The sequence below is a fragment of the Neoarius graeffei genome, chromosome 11 (genome assembly GCF_027579695.1).
Source record: "Neoarius graeffei isolate fNeoGra1 chromosome 11, fNeoGra1.pri, whole genome shotgun sequence".
In the NCBI taxonomy this organism is placed as follows: Eukaryota; Metazoa; Chordata; class Actinopteri; order Siluriformes; family Ariidae; genus Neoarius; species Neoarius graeffei.
Window position 1 is genome coordinate 47,896,238 of NC_083579.1, and position 26,504 is coordinate 47,922,741.

General features: G+C 41.2%; 1 protein-coding gene across 5 annotated transcripts in view; it reads left to right on the forward strand.

Moving 5' to 3' along the window:
• The window catches only part of bahd1 (bromo adjacent homology domain containing 1), a 146,539-nt gene extending 123,243 nt beyond the window's left edge, over positions 1 to 23,296 (forward strand). For all 5 annotated transcript variants that reach the window (XM_060934055.1, XM_060934059.1, XM_060934058.1 and 2 more), the window contains exons 4-7: positions 5,276 to 5,435; positions 19,403 to 19,482; positions 19,762 to 19,853; positions 19,941 to 23,296. In XM_060934055.1, the coding sequence (XP_060790038.1) occupies positions 5,276 to 5,435; positions 19,403 to 19,482; positions 19,762 to 19,853; positions 19,941 to 20,127 (519 nt within the window). In that variant the 3' untranslated portion in view covers positions 20,128 to 23,296. The remainder of the gene's footprint in view (positions 1 to 5,275; positions 5,436 to 19,402; positions 19,483 to 19,761; positions 19,854 to 19,940) is intronic.
• Positions 23,297 to 26,504: the final 3,208 nt, after the last annotated feature.

Consider the following 26,504-nt stretch of genomic DNA (forward strand, 5'->3'; position numbering starts at 1 on the left):
TTGGTACAAAAACTCCTTAGATTTCCAAACATTAGTTTTCCATCACAAAATTAAATGTTACAGGAAAACAAGTTTGTATGTCAGTAAAGAAAGCAGCATATTACGCAAGAGACGCTTTTCAGACAAAAACAGATGGAAGGCTGCTGCAAAATGAAGATGAGTGTGACAGTGTCCAGAAGAACTGTGGCTGGTTCTGCAAGATGCTCAATAAAACCTACAGCTCATTTCCTTATAAGACTGCACTCACTGTACCTGAGACGACTTTTTTTTTTTTAAGCAAAGGGTTCTCACATCAGATATTGACTTTGTTTCATTCATTAATGTTTGCTGCTCTTTATAGTATTTTTTTATGTAGAAACATTATTACATAATTAATATGGCATCTTTGCGCTATAGCATTTCTTTACATGTGCCTTTTCCACAGTACTGTAGATGGATGGATGGATGGATGGATGGATGGATGGATGGATGGATGGATATGTATCAGCCTTGTGTAGCTTTTGAGAAGTCGTGACACCACAAGGAAAAATTCTTACGATCATGGTAGCATGTCAACATCAGTGTGTCTCTTAGAAATATAAGATAAAACTGTGTATTAATAGTAGTGGTGTAGTGGTCAGCACTGTTGCCTCGCAGCAAGAAGGTTCTGGGTTCAAGCCCAGTGGCCCACACAGGGCCTTTCTGTGTGGAGTTTGCATGTTCTCCCCGTATCTGCGTGGGTTTCGCCCACAGTCCAAAGACATGCAGGTTAGGCTAATTGGTGGCTCTAAATTGACCGTAGGTGTGAATGTGAGTGTGAATGGTTGTTTGTCTCTATGTATCAGCCCTGTGATGATCTGGCGTCTTGTCCAGGGTGTACCCCACCTCTCACCCGTAGTCAGCTGGGATAGGCTCCAGCTTGCCCGTGACCCTGTACAGGATAAGCGGCTACAGATAACGGATGGATGGATGTGTGTTAATATTAGAGCTGCTTGTTGTTAAAAACAGGCCATATCAGATCCTTCTAATACCATCCATGTAAATATTACTGAAATATTCGGAACTGCATTATTGAATGTGTTTTTATTGTAATAATGATAATTGTCATTATAAATGTAAACTGATGATATTAATACTGTAGCCAAGAATCACTTGTAGTTCATCCTTGCAATCGGATCTGAATGTTTGTGTTACAATAATGTGTGCACACACATTAATGGTCTTTCAGCGCTCGAATTAAGTGGTCTCGCAGTCTCGCCGCGACAGTTATTTCCTCTGTGCGAGAGTTGTTCAGAAAGTCAGGTTACCCCGCGCGCAACTTGATTTTTGGGGCATACAAAACGATCCCTTTACAAGCGGTGCGGCACGGGCTTTAATAAAGGAAATAACTGTCGCGGCGAGACTGCGAGACCACTTAATTCGAGCGCTGTCTTTACACATACAGTGCAATTTGTCATTATGATTTTTTCATCTGAAAAAAAATGTTTGAACTAAATATCCTGTAAATGAACACTTTCACATCAAAAGCGAATGTTCGTGAGAAAAAGTGACATGTGGTTTATGGGCAGCAGGTTCGATTTTTGGCTCAGCCTTTGGCTGAAGCCTATAGAGGCGCCTGTCTGTGTGTTTGTTTAACCGAGTTCGCGTGTGTTTAAAAATGTAATTAGCGTGCCATCCTCAGGTAGCGATTCCACAGTTGCGGTGTGGCGCCGCCGCTGCGTACCGACTATGTAAGTGTCACGTTACATAACCTCAGTTCATGATGTAATCATCTGTGGCTGAGCAGTCTAGAGCGCTGTCCAGGAAAGGAACAGATTTTGCAGCGTCGGTTTGAATCCTGGTGTCAACGTAAAAGGCTGAGCTCAGACCTGTTAAAGGAGCACATTCAGCCAATCAGGCCACAGGTTGTGGAAACATCACACTGCTGCAGACTTAGCAGCGTCTCTCCCAAACCCCAGCTCTGTTTGGCAAGGGCAACAAAAATGAAAAAGATAACGACTTTAAAGACAATGTCTGGGGGGGGGGGGTATAGGAAAGGAGCTCCGTGAATACGGTGGGTGTACAGTCCATGGTCTGTTGCCTACGTTGTAGGCACCTCCTGAACCAAGTCTTGGCACCTCCTGAACCAAGCAGTGAAACTCCTCACATTCTTACATACTGCTCAGGATAGTGTAGGTGCAATTAGTCTTAAGTGATCAATCTCATTAAATCAGTCTCATTAAGTCATTAAATCAGTCTCATTAAATAATACCTTTAACTTTGATGCTTAATAATAAATTACCAAACAGCTAAATTATGGTATATTCCAAATTATTATGATCACTTACCATATTACACAACCTATATGCACCTTGGAATTCTTTTGAGATTGGATGGCTTCAAAAATATTGGAACAACAAATAAACACACAGTTTCAATAATTAATTGAATTTATTATAACAAAGATAAAAATGAATAATGGCAGTTGAAATCTTCAAATAGTCAGCAGCAAACAGTGAGATGTGTGTGTCCATAGGAGTGTGTTTGTGTGTGTGTGAAAGCGTGTGTGTGTGCGTGTGTGATAAAAGATTAGCTTTGTGTTGCTAGCTAAGACAAAGGAATGCTAGCTGTGTTTGTGGGTGTGAGGCCTTGTGGCCACGTGTTTCTAAGTAAAACAAGAGGTTAGCTCTGTTGCTAACTAAGGTGTGTTTGTGGGGGGAGGATGACTACCCCGTGGCCCCTTGAGACAATACAATTAGCCCTGGATGCTAATGAAACAAAAGAATTAGCTGTAGCAGCTAATTCCACTGAAATCTTGATGAGGTCAAAATATGTGTAATAATGAAGTTAAGGGTTAGAAAGGAATAGAGAGAGAGAGCATGCAAAACCTATCTATTAAACACAACTGAGAGACCAAAAATAGAACAGTGATAGAAACACAAAATCAGTGTGCACACTTAAACCGTTCCTGAGTTTAAATTCACACTTCTTCATAAAGCTAATTCCTAAGACTAGTTTTTGCCCAAAAATTGCCAGTCTTACTCAGTATCTTGCCTCTACACAGGATTATGAGAAGATGTTCCGAGACTTTTGGAGTTTCACCGTTGTGGCGACGATTCCATGGAAACGCAGAGAATTTCTTGGGCCGACGCGTGGTCGCTTGTGATGAAAAGAAATCTCTGATCAAATAATGTGCACCGCGCTTTAATTAGGAGGAATCTGATCGCTCCTAACTTTTTAAATTAAACTGTTTTGGGCGGCAGTTTGTAACGTTACTATAATAGACAAACAAAACTGGCTGTAGCTCAACCGAGAGAGAGATAGCACGATTTAAGTAGTTCTACCGTGGCCAAGGGTAAACAAAAACCGTGTTGAATTGTTTTTCTCGGGAGAAAAGACGTCTTTATCTTGGGTGCTTGGGGCGAGCGGTCCTCCTTATGTCCGTGTGCTGAGTTCACGCAGAGCCAAAGAGGAAATATGGCAGATTTCCGGGTCCCTTATGGAGTCGTGGAGGAAGTGATGTAGATGATCCCGCCCACGCATGACGTAGGTCAGCGCGGAAGTTGGCTGATGGGAAATGTAGTTTCTTAAAGGGACTGTACCTACAATAGGCTGTACCCCAAATTTTCTTTCCCCCCCTTTTTTTGTAAAAGAATAAGCATCAGCTCATTATCACATGTCAACTCTATCGTCATGTGATTGTCATTGTGGAATGCTCGCATAATTGCGTCACGTTTAATATGAATATTAATGTTGCGTGACATTTGTCAATGATATTTTCACACTTTCACATAGTTTATTTTCCTCGCGCTGTATGTGTCAAGACCTTTAGAGCGAGTAAAAAAGAAAACTCGAAGATGACGAGAGAGAGGAAGCTTTCGCAAAAGTGAAACACATTTAGGCCTCATTTATCAAACTGGGTACTTTTAGTAATTAAAGGAGAACTGAAGGCAAATTTTTTTTTATCATCAAAATTCTATTTATTTCATTGTATTAAATATAGGAATGCATTTTTGATCGCCATTTTGTCACTGCTATAGCAAGTTATGAGTGTTTGAAATACGCTATGTAATAGATTAGTCCATATGTCAAAGCAGTGGCCGTAAACGAGATTCGTTGAGACCTGTGCGAGACATCGTAGGACGGAAGTAAAACGTATAGCGGAAATCAAAGTGACCAACATCTGCCAACGTTGTCAAAAGACGCATGCGCCCTCTTTCGAATGCCGATGTAATCTAGCCGGAAGTTTTGTTTGTTTTGATAGCAATCAGGAAAGTTTGAAAAAAGTAGGCAGTAATCGTCATTTAAACTCGGTTTTGTGCAATATTTCGTTTGGAAAATGGTTTTCAAAATGGTGGCGCTGACACCTGGCTGACACTTCACGTTTCGAAGTCTCGCACAAGTCTCGTGAAGATCGTGCGGATAAGTGACGCCTGCCGTCGACCAAACGAACTAAATTCAACATGGCTAAAAACTGAATAGGCCGATAAGTATAATATTTAATTGCAGCTAGTTGCCAATACGAGTCACGATATAAGGTTACTAAAACCGAAAATGTAATTGAATAACATGTTAATTAAGAAATAAAGCAAGTTTAAAAATGACTTCAGTTCTCCTTTAATTGTTTTCAAGCATTTACACAAGAAATTTGGGGTCATGAAGAGCCCTTAAATTCTGGGGGGGAAAAACAAAACCTTTCCTACGTGTGTGTGTGTGTGTGTGTGTGTGTGTGTGTGTGTGTGTGTGTGTGTGTAAAAAAAAAAAATTGTAAGCCTTAAGAAGACCAACTAATGAACCCAAATCTATTTTAAGAAAAATATGATTGGGACATGTCTCAAAGAAAGAGAACTGTCCGATTTTGCATGTCACAAACTACGATGAGCCAGTACTGCCTGGTGTGCTGCATGCCATCATCTGACATGTTGCTGAATACATCAGTGCACATTCCTCTTCCTCCACTCTGTAACGAAGATCCTTGTGAGGACACGGTTACTGCATGTCGGTGCCTCATCATGTGTCTGTAAAGCAATGGTTTCTGGTGTAAACAAGAGAAATTCAGCCATGAGTTTCAGCTCTTTGGAAAACAAACAAAAAAAAAAACCCCCACCTGAATCCAAAGAACATGACGTGGATTTTCATTTACATTTTTTTTTCAAGTTCTTGTCCTGGACCAACCATCCAGTATTATGGGATGCATTACAAAACAGATTTGTGTCCTGTATCTCCAGATGATGGTGTAATGTTTTTGAAGCATGTTGTCTGTTGGATATTTGTGTACGGTATAAGGTATTTATTTATCTGTGGTGATGACCTATAGGGCGAGGAGTCACCAGCACTGCGCAGGTGTTATGAAGGAGTGCAGAGAGACGGAGAAGTAATCAGGGTGCGAGACACTGTGCTGCTGCGTTCTGGCCCCCGGAAGAAGTCCCTCCCCTATGTGGCTAAAGTCTCTGCCTTCTGGGAGGACCCTGAGTCAGGTACACTGAGATTCATTACTTCCTCATTCAAGAATTACTCTTCTCACCCTCCACTGCTTTCACATGTAATATTCTTTGTATATCTTGACGGTGAGATTGCATATTGTGTTTATCATTTTCTGTCTGTTTTAGGCTAGATAGAGTATTTATATCAAATAACAGGTTGGGTCTCTCTGATTTTAAAACCTAAAAACCTCAGCAAAGCAGCCGTTAATAATATAAAGCTGGTGAAAGAGTTGGAGAAATGTTAGACATGCGTTTTTGTTTTTGGAAACGAAGCACTGAAAATGGTTAAGCCATTTGTCATGGTGTTTCTGTGACTGAGTGGAGGAGTTTCATTTGAAACTAGAGTTTTCCTGTTTTTTTTTTTGCTTGTTTACTTGCCAACTAATAATAGCAATGTCGTGTCTCCTGTAAAAGGCCCGTGCCACATCATGCTCATTCTAGCAGTGACAGGCCATTTTTGTGGCTACTGCCTCATAGAGGCGGAGCCACTATATCATCATGTTGTAAGAATGAGTGTAACAAATACGCATTACAATCACCAGAATGGCGAATCGTGATCTCGCGATACGAACAGTTGATCTCGCGTTATCAAAGGTACACATGAACATGTGGCGAAGCCGCTATTATCGTAATGCAGGGCTTTTCAAAGTGGGGGGGGGGCGCCAGAGTTCTTCAGGGGGGGCGCAACGTGAGGAAAAATAAACCAGAATAAGTTACTATTGTGGACATTTAGCGAACTTCAGCTAGCCTTTACCAGAGACAAAATGGATCGACTTTTAGTACCTAAAGCTACAGTGAGTGAGGAGACAGAGTCTGGGCCAAGCAAAAAACCAGAGCCTCCAGGATGTTGCGATTTGCAACTTCAATGCAACGCAAATTCAGGGCGGTGTTGCAATTATATCCAATCACCGCAAATTTGACCAATCGTTGGCGTCGTCTTGAGGTGACGTCGACAAATTACCTTCCGCCTTACTTCCGTGTATACGTTCAAGAGAAGCAGCATGCGCGCAGTGTTGCCAGATTGGGCGGTTTCAAGTGCGTTTTGGCGGGTTTTGAACATATTTTTGACTGGAAAACGTCAGCAGTATCTGGCAACATTGCATGATGTGCGAGTCAGTGTATATGAAGGCTTAAATTCTGTTACTGAAAGTGTGTTATGTTTACAGTGAAGGACTGTGTGCACTTTATTTTTTTTTTTACTTAATACAAGAAATTAATGGATGCCAACATTTTTGCCAAAACGGTATTTTATTTTCCATTGTTCAGGCAGCTTCAGCATCATACTGTGAGATTCTGTTCAAATTGTTTTTTTTTCTTCTATGAAGCCTGAGCCATTTATTTTATTAGTTTATAATTATTGTTTAATTTAGTCTTCAGGAGAGACTGCCTGCACACAGTACTAGTATTAATAGTTTTTTTTATTTTCTTACATGAAAGCTGAGGCATTTATATTATATTTTAAGGTAACTTCATGTTGTGCTGTGAGGTTCTCTGCACTTTAACTTTTGAACCAACAGGTGCATTTGGATAAGTAAAGCCTATTTTTCTGCATTTCTGTAGTCCTGGTAATCTTTTATATTGGTAAAGTTGTCTACTGCCGCTTTTCCACTACAAACGCGGCTGAGTCGGGCTGAGCCGTGCCGTGCTGAGTCGAGCTGAGTGGGGCTGTTGGAGTTGCATTTCGACTACAAGCGCGCTGAACCGTGCTGGCTGGAAGTGGGTGGACACATTGGGTGGAGTTAGCGAAAGTGGGTGGACGTCACGTGATGTCGTTAAGCAGCGCAAACAGTGACATCAGTGATCTTTTAAGCGGTAGTCTCACGACCCGGATAGTAAACAATAAACATGGAGTCGTTAGTGTTGCTGGTCTTGGTGCTGTGGCTTGTTGTCACCGACAACGCCAACAGATACTGGCAAGAGCGTATAGATGAGGCGAGGCGCATAAGGCTTCAGAAATTCTCGTAATTCGTAATTATTCTTCTTCCGGGTTTACGGTGTTTACAGATCCCAGCGTGCTCGCGGGGCGTGTGTGGGCATGTGAGGACACTCCTCCTCACCAATCAGTGCACAGGGGAGTGTCTGCTCACGCCCCCAGCCTCACTCGGCTCGCTTTGGCTCGCTTCAGCCCCACTCCAAAGCCGTGCGAGTTTTAGGTGCTAAGCAGGGCTGAAGCGAGCCGAGTCGTGCTGTTCTTTGGTAGTCGAAACGCGAGCCGTGTCGGGCTGAAGTGAGCTGAAGCGAGCTGAAGTGAGCTGAAAAAGGGTAGTGGAAAAGGGCCATAAAGGACCATTTCTCAGTGTCTTTGTTTTTTTAATCAATAGTTTTTCAGTAATAACTTAATATTTAACATATCACTCAATTTTAATCACAAAAAGAGAAAATCGCAACAATTTCTCGCAACTTTCACTTCCTCCCGCAATGTAATCGCAACAGAAACCTAAAAAACACTGCAACTTTCATCGCAATTTTTTGGAAAAACCCCCGCAACATCAGACATTTTAGCCCGCAACAATCACAAAAAAGGCCCGCGGAATCCTGGGGGGACTGAAAAAAATTAGGAAGTATGACCACAATTATTTAAAGTTTGGATTTTCATGGACTGGATCTGAAGATGCTCCACTGCCACAGTGTGTTGTCTGCCAAGAGATGCTAGCTAACGATGCTATGAGATGTTTAAAATGTGAAAAACAAGATGTTTTAAAAAGCACAGATGTTTAAAATGTGAAAAATAAAAAAATAAAAATGTGTACAACAACCATTTTTTTTAAATACGAATGGAACATTAAGTATAGCAACAACAAAAATTGTAAGGGGGGGCGCTGTTGTTTATTTGCTCTCCGAGGGGGTGCTGACTCTCCCACGCTTTGAAAACCCCTGTCGTAATGTAACAATAGCGAAACTTCGTAACCAATCAGCACTTATCCTGATCAAGTTCGATTACCCTTTCTACTTCTTGATAAATTTCAGAACCAGAAATGAAATAAGAGAAACTTATAACTTCATAGTCTTGGAAGATAATCAAGAGATAAAAAGATAAACGAAATTCACCTCGTGATTCGCCAAGGCTACTGATTCGATATCAAGCAAGTGGTGTTTATTTTAAGAACATTTACCTTTTGATTATCACAGCTTTTGTTTGGTCCTTCTGAAAGGTCAAACGAAAGGTTTTGTAAGGTTTTTTTTGTTTGTTTGTTTTGTTTTTTTAGCTTTTTGGCAGATATTTACGCCAAGGATTCCAGCCATTCAACAAAAACACGAGAAGGCGGCGAAGACGACGTTGGAATCTTTTGAGCGATCTGCTCGGCTTGCAATTACAAAAGTCCCATGTGGGAATAAATCGGCTCCTTCGTGATAACTAAGAGTAAAAGTTAAAAGTATAATCGGTCAAACTTCTGCTATTCGCTTTAATTTTTTTTATTTTATTTTTTACACTACACTTGTGAAACAAAATGTGCTCATTAGTACTAAAAAAAGCACTTGTTCAGACAATTCATGAACAAGTGCTTTCTTACTATTTTGAAAATAGATCTAGTTCACAGCACTGTATTTTGAACAAAACACAGTAAACTAAATTGTTAACCAAAATACTACAAACCCTGATGCTGCTCACAGCTTGGTGATGTTTGCAAGAGATGAGGCGAGTATAATTGATAACGTGTATATGCTATATTTACTGTATGGACATGGTATCAGAAAACAGTTTTATTTATAAGCAGTAGCCACATGTACCCATAGGGTACCTATTTTTTTTAAAGTAGTTGTCATAGTGTTGTGTAATGTATCAAATTAAAGAGCGCGAAGATCTGAATTGAAAACTTGTTTAATTTTGTAAAGTGTCTTAAAAAATCCAAAGTTATGGACATTTGAAAATCCAATGTTTTTATAAAATTTCCATTTCTGTCCGTTGCCCTGGTCACAAACCAGCAATCGTTTTCCACTGGTTTGAGTTTCCATTCATGAGGAGAATCCTCAGAGAATGTAGGATTTTGAGTACCAGGGTAAGAATCACAGATAAAGGCTGCTTCTTGTATCTCTCAATTCTGCACCTAGAAGGCTTAAAAGTAATAAATCAGTGAAATCGGTCCATCCTTTTGTGTTTAAACATAAAAGCCAGAATTTAGCAGGTATGTTCACTTTAAATTGTGGACACCAAGCATGACTAATGACGGTGGTGCTCGAATTCGAAGATAACTGAAGATAAGACGCTTCTACCGACCATCGAGTACCCAGATATCGCGTTCTATTTGGTTCAGCTGCCGAAGAATCAAGTCTGACCTTGGACGAAACATAGCCCGTGTTCTGAGTGGGTGCCCAGTCTGGATTGTTTCTATCGTATAATTTTGCTGTCGCTCCTAGAAGCGAAATGGTAACACACGTGTTAAAATTATAACATTGACCGAGTGAATCACGACAAGAGAACGCTCATTTTATAGCAAAATTCTAGCAATACGAAATAAAATTCATCCATGATGATATTATCGAGAAAGCTTTTGAATCTCATCTGAGATAAAATGATTACTGCAAACACGAGCTGTTTTGATTTTAGCCATGCTGTGCCAGTGTTCAGCCGTGCTCATCTCCTCTCTGTACTAAGCCTCAGAGTTTCCTCGCCCTCTTTCTGAATCACGGATGGAATTCTAAAAAATCGGAACATGCCACGGTCACGAGTACTGTTGTGACCACAACCATATACAGCACAAAGATACGGCATAGCTAAAATAACGCTTAAAGCAGCGGAAAAACAGAGAGAGTTGCGCACGCGTGACTGTTTTGTATGGAATGTCGCTTGACCCCGCATTTGTATCTCCACCAACATGGCCGACATCCGGGTTTCTATTTTGCTTTGATGTCACTTGCAAATCAAGGATAAGAGGGTGGAACTTTTGTTCATTCTCTTCAGAACAGTATTATTGATATTTATACACCACCTCGTTTTTTTTTTCTCCATGAAAAAAATATTTGGAAAATCATTGATTTTTAGGAAGGATACAAAATTTTCCTCCGTGATCCAATCTTTTGCGGGCGTTAGACAAAGTGTTCGGCTGATTTTATTGGAAAAACAGGTCAACATGAGAGATTCAACTACTAGGTGGGAATCATGAGTTTCAAGCTGATTTGAGCCAACACTGAGTGATTGGGAAGCAACAATAAAACGCATGGACCGGTGATGAATATCACCAAAAAACCCAAAATGATGGCACCTGTGAATTTGGTGTATTGCATTACACAACGTTAAAAAACTGCTTAAAGTAAAAGCTCATCACACCGCCGCACAAAATTAACAATCTATTCCGTAAATGTTATTTATTCTTGAATTAACGCTAGTTTTATGTAGATTAAACACTTTTAAAATGTCTTTAAAGGCCAAATGAAAGCATGCTGTTCTCCCATACAAACGTATGGGAGGTGGTTCAGCGCAGCGGTGCGCTGTCAAGCCAACTCGTCCTCTGGCCATTATCAACCTAAATGACCCAGGTGGCCTTGGTTGTCTTCATTCAGTTGTAGAACCTCATTTACAAATGTAACCTTCCATTCTCCTCTTGTTTTAGGCTACATCCACACGACAACGGCAACGAGATGTTATAAAAAAAATATCGCGTCCACATGGGCAACGATCAGTAAAATATCAGGTCCATACGGCAACGCAACGCTTGCTGAAAACGATACAATACACATGCCACACCTCTAGGGGCGCTGTAAGACGGTCCCTTCGGAGACACCAGAACAATAGAAGTAAGGACGCATGCGCATAAACTGTTATGCGCGAGACTTCATATTAGCCACAAAGTCAGAAAAATCTGTTCGTAAAATTACATTATAATGACCAAATACAATGAAAAGTATTTTTCCAGTCTCACCTGTGAAAGGTAATCCCATGTGATCTCGTTTGGACGGTAAACCTGTTGGTACAGTTAAACGCAGCACATGAATGAGGCATCTTTATTCTCCGCTTTGCCCCATCCAATATGGCGGCGAGGATGACGTATGATTCTACGCGGAAGGCGGCGTCTTTAATGGTCCGGAATAAACTGAATGCTACACGTTGATGGATTAATTTGTTCTCCTACGCCCTTTTTGAGGAATGTATTGTAGGACTTAAACCAACATCTGAAGAGATGAGATCGCTCCTTTTTTCCCTATTTTTGCTGGCGGGATTGACTCTGCCCTAAGGGCTATTCTCTCTCTCTCTCTCTCTCTCTCTCTCTCTCTCTCACTTTGCACCATTACACAATAAATATTCACAGTGAAAATATTTTGTAAGCGCGTTTCATGAACCAAGTTATAGGATTTGTTGACAACTCGCATCGAGTTCGTTACACTTCTACCCGGCGTGAAGCACTCACAGTCATGTGGTTGTGACATCGTAAACAAATCCGTTCTACTCATCCAGACGACTTCGCAACGGCAACGTTGCCAGATCTTTCCACTCTGGAACCCGTTCTCAAAAGATTGCGTTTTGGGGCACCCAAAATGCCGGTGCCATGTGGACGCCAGGCCTAAACGATAAACAATTGTATCGGATTCACCTGAATCCATTGCCGTGTGGACAGGGCCTTAGTTTCCTTCAGAACTAGTAGAGGTTATAGAGCTCTTTAAGGGTGTATTCGCACTAGGAACAATTGCCTTGTATTGCTCCTGAGAGCAATTGTCCCCCCCACTGGTCTTTGCCCACACTCTGCTTTATGTTCCGGTCCCAAGTGCGTGTACTTCATCACGAAGCAGACTACAATTCACGTTCATCAATAAGGTGAGAATCAGACTCCTCATTAACCCAAATATTCTCCAGTGAATTGAAAAGTACACACTGTAGCTTTAGAGTTCCGTGCACTTAGCAGTCACGTTGTGCACAAGTCGACTGGCCCATGCATGAGCTCACATCATCTAAGTGGTCCAAGTGAAACACACTTGAGCACGGTACGAAGCGATCGCGCTAGTCAAACGAATCAGACTGTAGGGGTCAAACGCACTCGAGTGAGGTACAGGTCGCCTAGTGTGAGTACACCCTAAGTTGTTCTAAGGGTTTGTAACTCGTCCTGATGATGTCGATGAGCACTCAGTGTTATTGCCATAACTTAGAGACTGAGAAAAGAGAATCACTCAGAGATATTATACTCTGTTGTTGATAAGTCTTGGTAATATACTCTATCGAAGGTAAGGATCAGCACAGGGCTGCGATGAAGCAACCTTCAGTTTGTAAAATCTGGCATGGTGAACTCCATGGCAGGCTTGTAGTACTCGAGTCCAGGACTCGCACTTGAGTCCGACTCATGACTTGATTCACACTTGAGCACTGATGATTCAGACTTGAACTCTGACTCGAACTTGTGCATTAACTGCAGTCGGACTCGTAAATTGGAGACGAGGACTCTGATTTTTTTTTTCTTTATTTTTTGTAACATGCCATAATCATTTGGCATAAGAGATTTATATCTACATTAATTTTTATACTAATTTTGTGCAAGAGAATGCACATTCACCTGTTCATACATCATGTTCAGGAACAAACTAATGTTAATGGCGCTAAAATGCCTGGAGAGAAGCCCCTAGGATTGTCCGCTTTGCTTATACAGACTTCTCGTGCAGTTGGAAAAAATGCACTGCTATGTGTTCTATATGTAGAACTATCGAGGAGACGATGGGGACAAACTCAAACTTCAGTCATCATTAGAAAACTACACCCAGAGAAGTAAGTGACATGTTAAGTTCATTGCTCTGTTGATAGCGGGGCTTGCTGACCGATGAACTAGCTAGTGTTAACCCTCTCTCATGTTATTTGTCCTGCTGATAGTGGGACTTGCTGAGTGATGAACAAGCTTTTTATCTGTAGCCTATTAACTAAAATGGGGCAGTCAGGCACTAATGTTAGTCCAACACAGTAGCAGAGACGGTTTCACATAAAGGCAGCAACAGCCACTGTCAAATGGCACAGCTGGAGTCTTGTTCTCAGACTCGACTCGGATTTGACTCGAAATTTTCTTTAATGACTTGGACTGGACTCGGACTCGAGGTTTAGTGACTCGACTACAGCACTGCTCCATGGTGATGTACATGTCTGCAAGTGACATTTCTCTTGTTGTTCAGGTTTTAGCAATAGAGCTTTGAATGGCATTTAATCAAAGACTTGCATCCAAATTACCCAATGAGTAAACTTGTCTTTATAGAGTGCTGCTCCTCAAAGCACACAAGCTGTCAGTCACTTCAACAAAGTGCTCGAGGGCCGTTAACGGAGGCACATTGTCATCTGCAGACAGGTTAAGTAGGGTAGGCTAGTAGGCATGATGATTCACTAAAGCCACAATACGAGACGCATCTCGATGCAGGCTTCTCGAGAGGATCTTGACTCAAGACAGTATTGACAAAATATAAAATTTTAGTACATTTATTTTGTAATGACAACAGATTGAACCACCATCAATGCAGAGATGTCCACAAGCGCTGGCGACTGGCGGTTTTCTCCGCTTACACAGACGGTCTACTGTAAGAAAAAAAAAACAACTTGCCTTTCAATGTTCAAACGATTTTTATATCCTCTCCGCTGCCCATAATTTGCTGCAAATCCAATTATTTCACCACGAAATTGTATTCAAGTCGGGTCTAGCATGACCGGAAGCGATGCCGTGTTTGTTAATTGATTCTTGCGCTCTGACTGGCTGAGCCGGACCACGTGACCACACTGTAGCAGTTTTCCTCAATGTATTAGATTAGAAGGTATGAATGATTGATTTAGTAAACCTTAAAGAAAATAATTAGAAGGTTCATCATTCTCTGTCTAAGAATTATGTTCCTATCCAGAAGCTACCCGGAGTGCCTTATGGCCCTTTTCCACTACCCTTTTTCAGCTCGCTTCAGCTCACTTCAGCCCGACACGGCTCGCGTTTCGACTACCTCAGAACAGCACGACTCAGCTCGCTTCAGCCCTGCTTAGCACCCAAAACTCGCACGGTTTTGGAGTGGGGCTGAAGCGAGCCAAACCGAGCTGAGTGAGGCTGGGGGCGTGAGCAGACACTCCCCTGTGCACTGATTGGTGAGGAGGAGTGTCCTCACATGCCCACACACGCCCCGCGAGCACGCTGGGATCTGTAAACACCGCAAACCCGGAAGAAGAAGAATTACGAATTACGAGAATTTCTGAAGCCTTATGCGCCTCGCCTCATCTATACGCTCTTGCCAGTATCTGTTGGCGTTGTCGGTGACAACAAGCCACAGAACCAAGACCAGCAACACTAACGACTCCATGTCCTCCATGTTTATTGTTTACTATCCGGGTCGTGAGACTACCGCTTAAAAGATCACTGATGTCACTGTTTGCGCCGCTTAACGACATCACGTGACGTCCACCCACTTTCGCTAACTCCACCCAATGTGTCCACCCACTTCCAGCCAGCACGGTTCAGCGCGGTTGTAGTCGAAATGCAACTCCAACAGCCCCGCTCAGCTCGACTCAGCCCAACTCAGCCGCGTTTGTAGTGGAAAAGCAGCATAAGTTTCCGGAGAGATGTCTGGTCCCTTAGCTAAGGCTTCATACTTCTCATCTCATTCTCTCTAGCTGCTTTATCCTTCTACAGGGTCGCAGGCAAGCTGGAGCCTATCCCAGCTGACTACGGGCGAAAGGCGGGGTACACCCTGGACAAGTCGCCAGGTCATCACAGGGCTGACACATAGACACAGACAACCATTCACACTCACACCTACGGTCAATTTAGAGTCACCAGTTAACCTAACCTGCATGTCTTTGGACTGTGGGGGAAACCGGAGCACCCGGAGGAAACCCACGCGGACACGGGGAGAACATGCAAACTCCACACAGAAAGGCCCTCGCCGGCCCCGGGGCTCGAACCCAGGACCTTCTTGCTGTGAGGCGACAGCGCTAACCACTACACCACCGTGCCGCCTGGCTTCATACTTATAAAGTGCAAATAACTAATCGTGTGCAGATATTTATGCTGAAATTAAAACTATACAATGCACACTACCACACTAGAAGCACATCAGGTACATTACACGTGCACCAAATAAGCTCACCATGTAGTTATGTTACAGAGCCAGGCAGCGTACTACAGAGGGGAACTGAGAAAGCCAAGCACGCACGCACACACACACACACACATCTGGAGGGAAATTTCATACATATTTTACAAGTATTTTACAGGGAAATGGTTAATAATTTATTAGCTGAGAATGCACCAGAAGGCATGTAAATTTCAAATTTTTCTGGGGGAGCATGCCCCCACACCCCCCTAACATTAGCGCGCCTTCAATGCGCCACGGCAACAAATTGCGGAATTTGTCGCCACAAATTCCAGAGCTGCCTAGTACTTTTTAAAGCTGGCTACTTCAGGTTTTCTGGAGAAACCTGATCAATGCATGATCACTGGTTACAAAACAGTCATGTTTGTTCCCCACTAACAGATCTTGCATCTGACCCAGACCAGCTGTCAGTTTCTCAAATCTTCATTCCAACGTAGTAAATACAGTCTCTCCTCTTTCATGAGACTGCTCAATGGACTCTTCTGCCCAGTTTGGTTTCCTGCTGCTGAAACCTAGCTAAAGTGCTGTTCACCTTCTTCCTAGCAGGCTCTGCAGCCATATCTGCAGTTAGCTTCACTCCTCACCTCACCCATGCAGCACCAGAGGAAAGATAATGAAGAATAGAGAGCAGTATTTTCATACTGGCATAATACAGGGCTCTGTAAGTGCCTTACAGATGTTCAGACCCCAAACAATTTGGGCATTGATCCTGTCTGTCGTCCAACTCTATTGGGGCCTGGCGGAGCAATCTGCAATCATGGAGTCACAGGCATGAGGTGATAATGTTGCTATTAGTCTTCAAGGGAATAAGCAAAGGGGGAAAACTCCACTAGCTCTGGAGGAAGTGGGATGATTAGGGTGTGGGGAAAAGCAAGATTCTTCAGATTCGATTGTTAAAAATATGATTTCTTAACTTTTTTTTTTATGTGTTTTTAAAAAATTTTTTTATAATCTGGCCAGCTCTAGAAGCTGCATAGGTGCATAGACATAATGCTACACAGCATCTGGAAGTCATAATTACATTCAAAATGCGAAAGAGAAAGAGATGGAGAAGCCAAGTATGTAGGAAGGAACATTTGCAGGACCTTGAAGTGGCACCTTCTTTTGGGTTTTCTGAGCCAGATTGTAAAAAGACCTTGACGAGACCATGGCAGTTTCCAAGATCTGTTACTCCAAGATGAAATACTTGGCAACATGGCCAATCTGAGAAATAAAATCAGATCTTTCCACCTGGAGCAAGATGAGCAGGAAAAATTGTTGTGGCTCAGGTAATGACGTTGATTAGAAATGCTGGTGATGGTCAACCTGCGATGTCCTTTGCAACAGATAAAAGGAGTTAAAGCACCTGATTGATTATTATAGAAAATAGTAATTGAGATGCCTTGAGAATCTATTTATAATTTGAATAAAAATCCCTTAAAGTTAGACTGCCTTTCAGATTTTTCAAGTGTAGGTCATAAAAAGAATTTTCCCTGACACCCAGTTATTTTTGTTTAGTGGACCGAAGGCTACAGAATTCGAATCAGACTTCCAATTTTATTAGGCTTTTTGAAAATAGAACAATTAATGAATTTAGGGTCACATGGCCCTAAATTCTCCACTATTTTTCCTGCTTCACCATGACCCAATTCAAGATACTATGTCATGTATCATGTGGTGGGCTTTCCCTGTTTGCGCAAGGCATTGTGGGATACAAATTTGAAACAGGAGAGAAAAATGGAGGACGTGAGTGTGTGAATGAAACGTGAAAGACCGACTACAGTAACGGAAAGCGAGAAGAAGAGACGTTATGTTGCGAAGGAAAGGAAACGCAGGATCAAACTAATAAATATCGGCGGTCAGCGAGCACCTCGGTGTGATCAGCTGTTCGTTTAGCGACAGAATGATGTAACTGTCAGTGCACGGTCAAGGTAAACCTGTGCATGCGCACACGGACTTCCTCTGTCTGCTTGACTGCACGAAGCGAGCGATTTCATGCATGTTATTTGCTACGGGATCCTCTCAAATTAAATAACTTCCCAGCTACAGAATGGCCTGATATTTTGTGAGATGTTACAGAAATAAACATGCATCACAATGACCGAATTTCAGAGGGAACTAAAATTTCACCGATTTTCTGAAATCAAAAGCTTTAAATTGTAATCAAAACATGAGATGAGTGAAGATTCCCACCCTTACAAATGCTACACTGCTGCAAGAATCCATCGCAGCAGCACCTCAACTCAACTCAGTGGGATGATTACAGCCCTGTGTCTAGGAGTCTAACAGGTGAAAGTATATAAAATTAGGGGAGCAGTTTCTGGTAATTACAGTGTAGCAGAGAAATGATCCACGTTGCTCTGACAAGGTATTGTGTGGGAAGATGCTGCATTGTAAGACCTTGAGGAGGAGAATAAGATCATGGGAAACTGAGGTTTCACCGTTTCTGGAGTTTAAAACTGCTATTATTTATTTGGATATGCACCCAGTCACTGGGGTTGCACAAGCCAGTGTAAGGGATGGGAAGGAGTGGCGTCCTCCGATCCGACATGAGCTACAGGAAGGCAAGTTGCGATTAGACTTTAGTCTGTTTTAGCATTTATATTGGCTTGTCTCCAATACATTTATAACAATATGCTGTTTTTGTACACTACCGTTCAAAAGTTTGGGGTCACCCAGACAATTTTGTGTTTTCCATGAAAAGTCACACTTTTATTTACCACCATAAGTTGTAAAATGAATAGAAAATATAGTCAAGACATTTTTCTGGCCATTTTGAGCATTTAATCGACCCCACAAATGTGATGCTCCAGAAACTCAATCTGCTCAAAGGAAGGTCAGTTTTATAGCTTCTCTAAAGAGCTCAACTGTTTTCAGCTGTGCTAACATGATTGTACAAGGGTTTTCTAATCATCCATTAGCCTTCTGAGGCAATGAGCAAACACATTGTACCATTAGAACACTGGAGTGAGAGTTGCTGGAAATGGACCTCTATACACCTATGGAGATATTGCACCAAAAACCAGACATTTGCAGCTAGAATAGTCATTTACCACATTAGCAATGTATAGAGTGGATTTCTGATTAGTTTAAAGTGATCTTCATTGAAAAGAACACTGCTTTTCTTTCAAAAATAAGGAAATTTCAAAGTGACCCCAAACTTTTGAACGGTAGTGTAGATTTGATCTAAAATTCCACAACACTACAATTAAGTTATTCCATGAAATCCAGTCGTACGTGAGCTGATGGCTTACGAGGCGTGTGGTGCTGAGTCGGCGATAAGCCATGTACGACAAGATTGAGTGGAATAACTGTTTTATTCTATCCACATTCACTGGATGTTGAGGAAGAGAGCATTTTAATTTTTTTGCAAGTTTGATAAATAAAAACTATACAAAATGTCCGACAAAATCATTTCCGCTTAGAATGAAAACAAACCGGCGAAATGACAGTTGCAATTTGTGAAAAATGTGATGATAATTCTTGAAAAATTTTTTAAAAAGATACATTCTTACCATCAAATACTTTTATTCCATGTTTTGTTGCTTTTTTTTTTTTCCTTGCGTTTTTGGGATTTTGTTTGAGTAATTTTTATTTAATCCTCGGTTGGTTCAGCAACATGCGCCGCCATTTTGTTTTCCTCTCCTCACGGTATATGAGCTGATATTCTAGTAGTAGAGTAGCCAATCAGCATGCGATTGCTCGTATCCAGTGAATGTGGATAGGATAATGACAGTTGCGTTCACGCTCACTGGTGAAATGTAAATTGTGGGAAGTACTGTGAAGTTAACTTATTTTGACAGCTAATGCAACAACAACAAAACCCACATAACATGATTTATGGTTGAAGCAGCACCCTTTTGCGGAAGAACTCGTATTAACTGTCTGCTGGGTCATTTATAGTGACTGCTGCACCTGGCTGATAAACTAAAAAGTGATACGACTCTCCACAGGGGAGCTGATGATGAGCCTGTTTTGGTACTACCGTCCAGAGCACACTCAGGGGGGCCGCAATCCCAGCATGCACTGTGAGGTGAGCTGCCTTTATCAGTCTTTGCTGAGCTTCTTCATGAGAAAAGCAGTGTAAACTTGCCTTGGTTATGAGTTTCAGAGAGGCAGTAGGCTGCACAAGCTTTCTGCACTCAGTAAGCCCAGGAGACCGTGGCTAAGGGGGAAAAACCAGCCGACTTGCATTGCTCTTTGAGTGCTTTTGAAATTGGGCACCTGTGTGCGCTGTACTGATTTGTCTGCTCTCGTTGATGTAGTGAATATGTGGGTATCAAAGCTTTGTGTCTGTGCTGTGGGATTTCAGAATGAGATTTTTGCATCCCGGCATCAGGACGAGAACAGTGTCGCGTGCATTGAGGATAAGTGCTACGTCTTGACACTAGCACAATATTGCAGGTAAGTCCTGGGTCTGTAACTTCAATAGCGAGACTGATTTTAACGCATCGTTGCACCTTACTTATTTGTGCATCTATGCTGCCTTAGATTTTGTGCCTTGGTGAAGCGTCGTGAGGAGGCTCGTCCCAAAAGTGCCCCCCTGGTCCCTCCGGCTCACAACTACGCCATTCCAGCTCATCGCAGTGTCCCTGCTGACATCAACCCTGACCTGGTGTTTGTCTGTCGCCATGTTTACGACTTCCGCTACGGCCGCCTTCTGAAGAACCTGCAGTAGTGGTAGTAGTAAAAACGTTTGCGATCATGGAGCCATACACTGAAAACCAGAGTCCATAAGGCTTAGACACAATCAATATCCTAATCAAAGGAATTCCTGAAAGGCCACAGGACTGTCAAAAGTGAGGCTGCTCTTTCCAGACTCCATACTTGTACAAGCGGAAACAAATTTAGTTTGGTGGGTTTTTTTTTTTTTTTGCATAATGCTATTTTGAGCACAACTTGGGACAGATCTGACGGCCAATATGTGATCTGTAACTCCATGAAACTGCTTCTCTATATATTTATTTGGCTTGTCAATAGTTCTATTTTATACTTGCTGGATTTGTGTGTGGAAGAAAAATATTAAAGTCGCAGGTACATTAGGGGTACCTTAAATGATGAATTAGACTATAAATATGCCCGTATTGGCTGTATAGTTATTTATTTATAGATATATGGTGGAAATATTTATTTTTAGAGCAATTAAAAATGAGTTCCCTAGTTAAGAAGACAAGCCCAAGAGTACTTGTTCTTCCCCAAATCAACTCTTTTTAACCAATCATTTCCCAATTTGTCATACCACGCAGGACCATAAATGTATTCTGGTGGACCAAATACCCCAGAGTTGGCTAATTTTGCGATTGATCGACCAGTTAGACTGAGATTTCTTTCACGAACTCTCATCCTACTATAGCTCGTGAGGACTTGCCTTACACCTTAGAAAGAGAGCGTTCCGCCTCCTCTCCTCACATCCTGCCTTCCCAGCAAACCAAAGCTTTCACACGGCGCCACTACATACGGTAAGAGCCCCCTCCCTCTGGCCATCATAAGTTTGCACTAATCTATCATTCAGCGAATCAGGAGTTTGATTCAGTCTGAAACTTTCACCTGCTACTGACTTTTAAACGGAGGAAAAATACTGTGTATTTGTTGTACGTGTAAATACAGAACAGAGAGAATTAATGTCTCCGATTCTACAAACCGAGGAAGGTAACCTGTTCCATTTCCAAGCGTGTGAATAGAAAAGTATTGCCTTGCGCACACACTCTTCTGCTTTCAGTATGTGCCATTGGTTCCCCCTCCCCCCCGGCGTTACCTTTAGATACGCTTGTTTCATATATGAGATCACTATGAAAAAGCTATTTCATATGATCTTTTTTGTGCCTTTTAATAGTAATCGGTAGTCCGCTATGAAAAGAATCAATAGGAGGTTTTCGTCCTCCCGTCCGTGGCTCTTATGCTTCCTGTACCCAGCTCGGTTAGTATCATGCAGCAGTTTGTGCTAAAAAGCCATTCCTTATGAGTCTCATTGCACTATAGTGACCCTCGCTCGCTCCTGCTGAGATAGAAAAGAAAAAGGGAAAAAATTGACCTCAAGGTCAATTCAGGAATAATAGAGAGGCCAGAAAAATACAAGCTGCAACATTTTCCAGGCAGCACCTGGGTGCATTGGATCACTGAACTGAAACGAGCCCTTCCATTTTTGTGAAGAGGAAAGCATGATAGAAGACTGTGTCATTTTCTTGTACTGAATCAAGTAACTGCAAAAGTTTGACAAAGCGTGATTTTCCTGCTGTTAGGAAAAGGCTGCTAAGGCTTTTTTTTTGATCAATCCGCTCCACTCCATCACTGCAGAGTATAAGGCAGCCGAAACCGAGAGTAAGAGTTTTTTGTTTGGTTGGGGTTTTTCCCCCCCAAAAAGACACACGCCTTTTTCCTTCTCATGTAAAGCCTTGATGCAGTGAACGAGCATCTACTTGTTATGGTTTCATTCATAAGACAAGTGTGCTTCAGTGCAAAAACGTACACCAAGTTTTTCATTAACTATCCATTCCTCTTACTAATTAAAAAAAAAATAAAACCCTGAGTGTATATCAGTCACACGTGTATTGTTGTGATAGCTAGAAATGTGATTTCTGTACTAGTTTAGAATGCAGATGACTCCAGTCAATGCAGAAGATACCCATGTTTGACAGTATTGGCCAAAATGTACAGCATGACAGAATGCATATCACTTCCTTTCAGTTTTTCATCCATCGTTTCTTTGTCGTGAGATTTTTTTTTTTCCTTTTATTCTTCTTCTTCAGAGAAACAGCAACTGGGCGATAAAATGTTTTTGTGTAGGAGCACAACTGACAGATCCTGTTGGTTTGGAAGATAAGTTTATAGTGCTGTTCGAGATGAAGGGATCATTGAATGAAGTCTTTTGTATAGTGTGTGTGTGTGTGTGTACAGTCCCCACAATCTACACAGCGCTTTCTGAATCTTGGTTCTGCTGTCTTGTTTTCAGTTGCGTTACAGCCATATTTTCTTGATACACAGTGTTTATGACAATGTTTTAATTTTTATTACGGTTAGCTAAGAAGGTACTAGTGTTCATTTAAAATTATGACTAGGCGGGAAAGACTTTAGTACGATTAAAACAGCTTTTCATATCCAAATATGACTGTATGGAGATATGACGAATAGTTTGCAGAAACTACAGACACACAAAAATTGTAAAAGGAAAAAAAAATGCTCTGTATGGGAACACTAGAGATTAATGATGCACACGAGGTGCTGCTGTTGTACATTCTGTTGACCTTTTGCTCATTGCCCTTTATGTAATGACCAATCATGACCTGGCATTCGGTGTCCACACACTAATAATTTGGCTTCAGGTTCATCACAGCACTATAATATTTAAAACTGTTAGAAATAAGTCATTTTATACAATCTAGCATCATTCGAGCATTCCAATATTTCACCTTCTATACTGATGCACAGAACAGGCTTTTCATAGAAAATTTCCATTTTTACTTTCCATGACGTCACTGTAAACATTATTTTAAAGTCTTACATACGTAGCAAGTACTGAGTATTTTTGCTCTTCCTTCAGCATTGTGAAACTTGTCATTGCTTTAGTAGAAAGTTCTGGATGGAAAAAGTAAAGAGTTGTGCGCCAAAACGGGCTTAGAGGAAGTGGGAGGTTAATTCCAAGATGTACAAAACTCACCAAGCGCTTTGCTCCTTCGGTGATGTGAGTGTGTGGGTGTATGTGTGTATACAGATATATATTTCAATGCAGCATGGAAGTACTGGGCATTCTTGGAAACTAGTCCTAGCACAGCGCATTTGTATTATTTAAGATTAAAAAAAAATGTATAAGAGGAAAATATTTAAATGGAATAAATAATATATGAGTTTCACATCCTTGTGTTTTTCATTTCATTCGAATACGGGAACTTGATTTGGTTAAAATTTCACGTGTTTAAATGTGTATTAAGATGGCAGATGGGTTAAATTGGTTTTCATTGGCACAAATTTAAAAAGTCAGCACAAATTGGAGCTCTTTCAGGGACTTTATTGCTTACATTAATACTGACTCGTGTCATGCTAATGGCGTCCATTGTGCTTCATTTTCATAAAGATTTCATTATGTCAGTAACAGATTTCAGGGCAGAGTTTGAGCGATGATTAGTGCTGAGAGCCATTTGTCCAGTGAGGGAGGAAGGGAAGGAGCAGCTCGTTTGCAGGATCTTGCAGTGGGATTCACATTGATGGTTTATATAATGAACAAAGTCTCTCTCAATAGAATTAATGGCATGTTCTTTGTTTAAAAAAAAAGAAGGCTTTTCTGTTTGTTTGCACTACTTTCCCAAACCAACAAAGACTTCTTGTTTCCTCAGTGAGGAATTAATTCAAGCATGGGGTCAGATTTTAGTATGCTGCTATTAAACAAACAACATTTCTGCCAAAATGCTTAATGGTTGTTTGTTTGCATTTCACAAGCTTGCCTTTGCAGACCATATGGGGGGGGGAATGGCGAAATTTAGACATGTGAATAAAGGTTATAGTCAAAATATGTCCAGATATCCAAAAGTGTAAATGTAGACTGATGCCATGAAACAAGTAATGTAATTAATAAGCAAACAGCTGACTACTTTTACAGTTACACTACCATTCAAAAGTTTGGGGTCACCCAGACAAATTTTTTTTTTAAAGATATTTTTGGGCTTTTTGCACCTTTATTGGATAGGACAGTGTAGAGACAAGAAATGAGCGGGAAATGACCTCGGGTTGGAATCAAACCCAGGTCCCCGGATTTATGGTATGATGCCTTATCCACCTGAGCCACAACTCCCCCAACAACAATTTTGTTTTTTCCATGAAAAGTCACTCACACTTTTATTACCACCATAAGTTGTAAAATGAATAGAAAATATAGTCAAGACATTTTTCTGGCCATTTTGAGCATTTAATCGACCCCACAAATGTGATGCTCCAGAAACTCAATCTGCTCAAAGGAAGGTCAGTTTTATAGCTTCTCTAAAGAGCTCAACTGTTTTCAGCTGTGCTAACATGATTGTACAAGGGTTTTCTAATCATCCATTAGCCTTCTGAGGCAATGAGCAAACACATTGTACCATTAGAACACTGGAGTGAGAGTTGCTGGAAATGGGCCTCTATACACCTATGGAGATATTGCACCAAAAACCAGCAGCTAGAATAGTCATTTACCACATTAGCAATGTATAGAGTGGATTTCTGATTAGTTTAAAGTGATCTTCATTGAAAAGAACAGTGCTTTTCTTTCAAAAATAAGGACATTTCAAAGTGACCCCAAACTTTTGAACGGTAGTGTATGTTGAGGTAAGCGGATGTAATTTTCTTTTTCTTTTTTAAACCTCAACTGGTTTTCTGTAGTCAAGTTCCGAAATAAGAGTTGAGGTTGAATGGAAAGACCAAACACGCATGCGAGCTGGGGAATCGCATCCGACTGCGGCTGCTTTATAAAAATTCTCATATTTACATAGACAATGATGTTCTCATTATGAAGCGTATCAAGTCCATCTGACCTGTAACTGTGGTTTTAACTACCTCCGTATATCCAAGTGCTATGAGCTCCTGAGCATTAGTATTGCGTTAAGTTTAAGTGATTAAAAGCACAAGCTGCACTGGTACAAAGTTACCACATGGTGTCATAGTGAACCACCACACCACACTGACCAGGACTCCTGTACATCAGTCTGCCATGAATGAAGCGCTGTGAGCTGACCATAGGGCCCCTGTTACAGTATGAGTACCATAATACTCATGAATGATCCAAAATACAAGCCGGTGCCTATAGGGACTGTAGATTTTATTTCGTCCTGCACCGATTGGGTAAATGTGTTACATTTCTGCCTTAGGTTAAATTTGTTTATCAGCAGTCCGTGGCATGTAATCCTGTGTGGGAATCACAGTCCTGGGAGTCAAGCGTGCAGTAAGATTAGATCTGTTACAAGCAGATTTTAATGTGGCTTCATTTTATGCTTTTAACTCTAACCCTGTTAAATGAATCTAGTGACGGTGTTATAATTTTAATTCACTAGGCTTCCCTGACATTAAATTCATTCCTGGTGATTTTAAAGTACACGCCGACAGCACCAAGAGCAAAAGTATTACTTTTCAACAAAACGTCTACCCTGCCATTCAAACAATCTGAATGTGTTGATACTCTACTGGATAACTTCAAGTCAAAAGTGATCAGTCTTAAGGATGTGATTGCACAAAACGTTATAACCATGTTATGGAAGCAAAAGGCACTTTATCTACTTATAAAGACAGGCTTTGTGTTTTGTACTTTGCTAATTTGTGAAGTGAGACAATCTTCATTGACAGTAGCAGTAAATAACTAATCCCTCAATGCAACTGGCCCAGCTGTGAGAAATGCAACCTTTTTAAAAAAAAAAAAAAAAAAAAAATATATATATATATATATATATATATATCTTATAAGACATGCTATTAGTACTTTGGGTGGCACAGTGGTTAGCACTACCACCTCACAGCAAGAAGGTTCTGAGTTCGAGCCCCGTGGCTGATGAGCGCCTTTCTGTGTGGAGTTTGCATGTTCTCCCACTGTCTGCGTGGGTTTCCTCTGGGTGCTCCGGTTTCCCCCACAGTCCAAAGACATGCAGTTAGGTTAACTGGCTACTCTAAATTGCCCATAGGTGTGAAGGTTTACTGTCTTTTAGCACAAGTTCTAAAGTCTCTTAGCACAACTTGAAGTTCTTTAGCACAAGATCCAAGAAAACTTGATATTTTATTATGAATACTTACTGATCATGTTTTAAAGCTGTTTGATGGATTTATTTATTTATTTTTAATGAAAGTTGCCGAGATTCCAATCGAAAACAAGCGATTGTATTTCCCCACTCCACCATCTTGAAACCGCCATGTTTGATATGAAAACAGTAATATGTGATATCAAATGGGCTTTTAATAATTTGAGTAAGTTTTTAGGAATAGATTCCGCTTTTAGTTGGCAAAACGCATGTCAAGCAGGGCAAGAGACATCATCCCCCGGTTAATTAATTCAGCAAACGCGTAATTATTGACAGTCAGTTGAATATGTGATAACTTCATTCACTT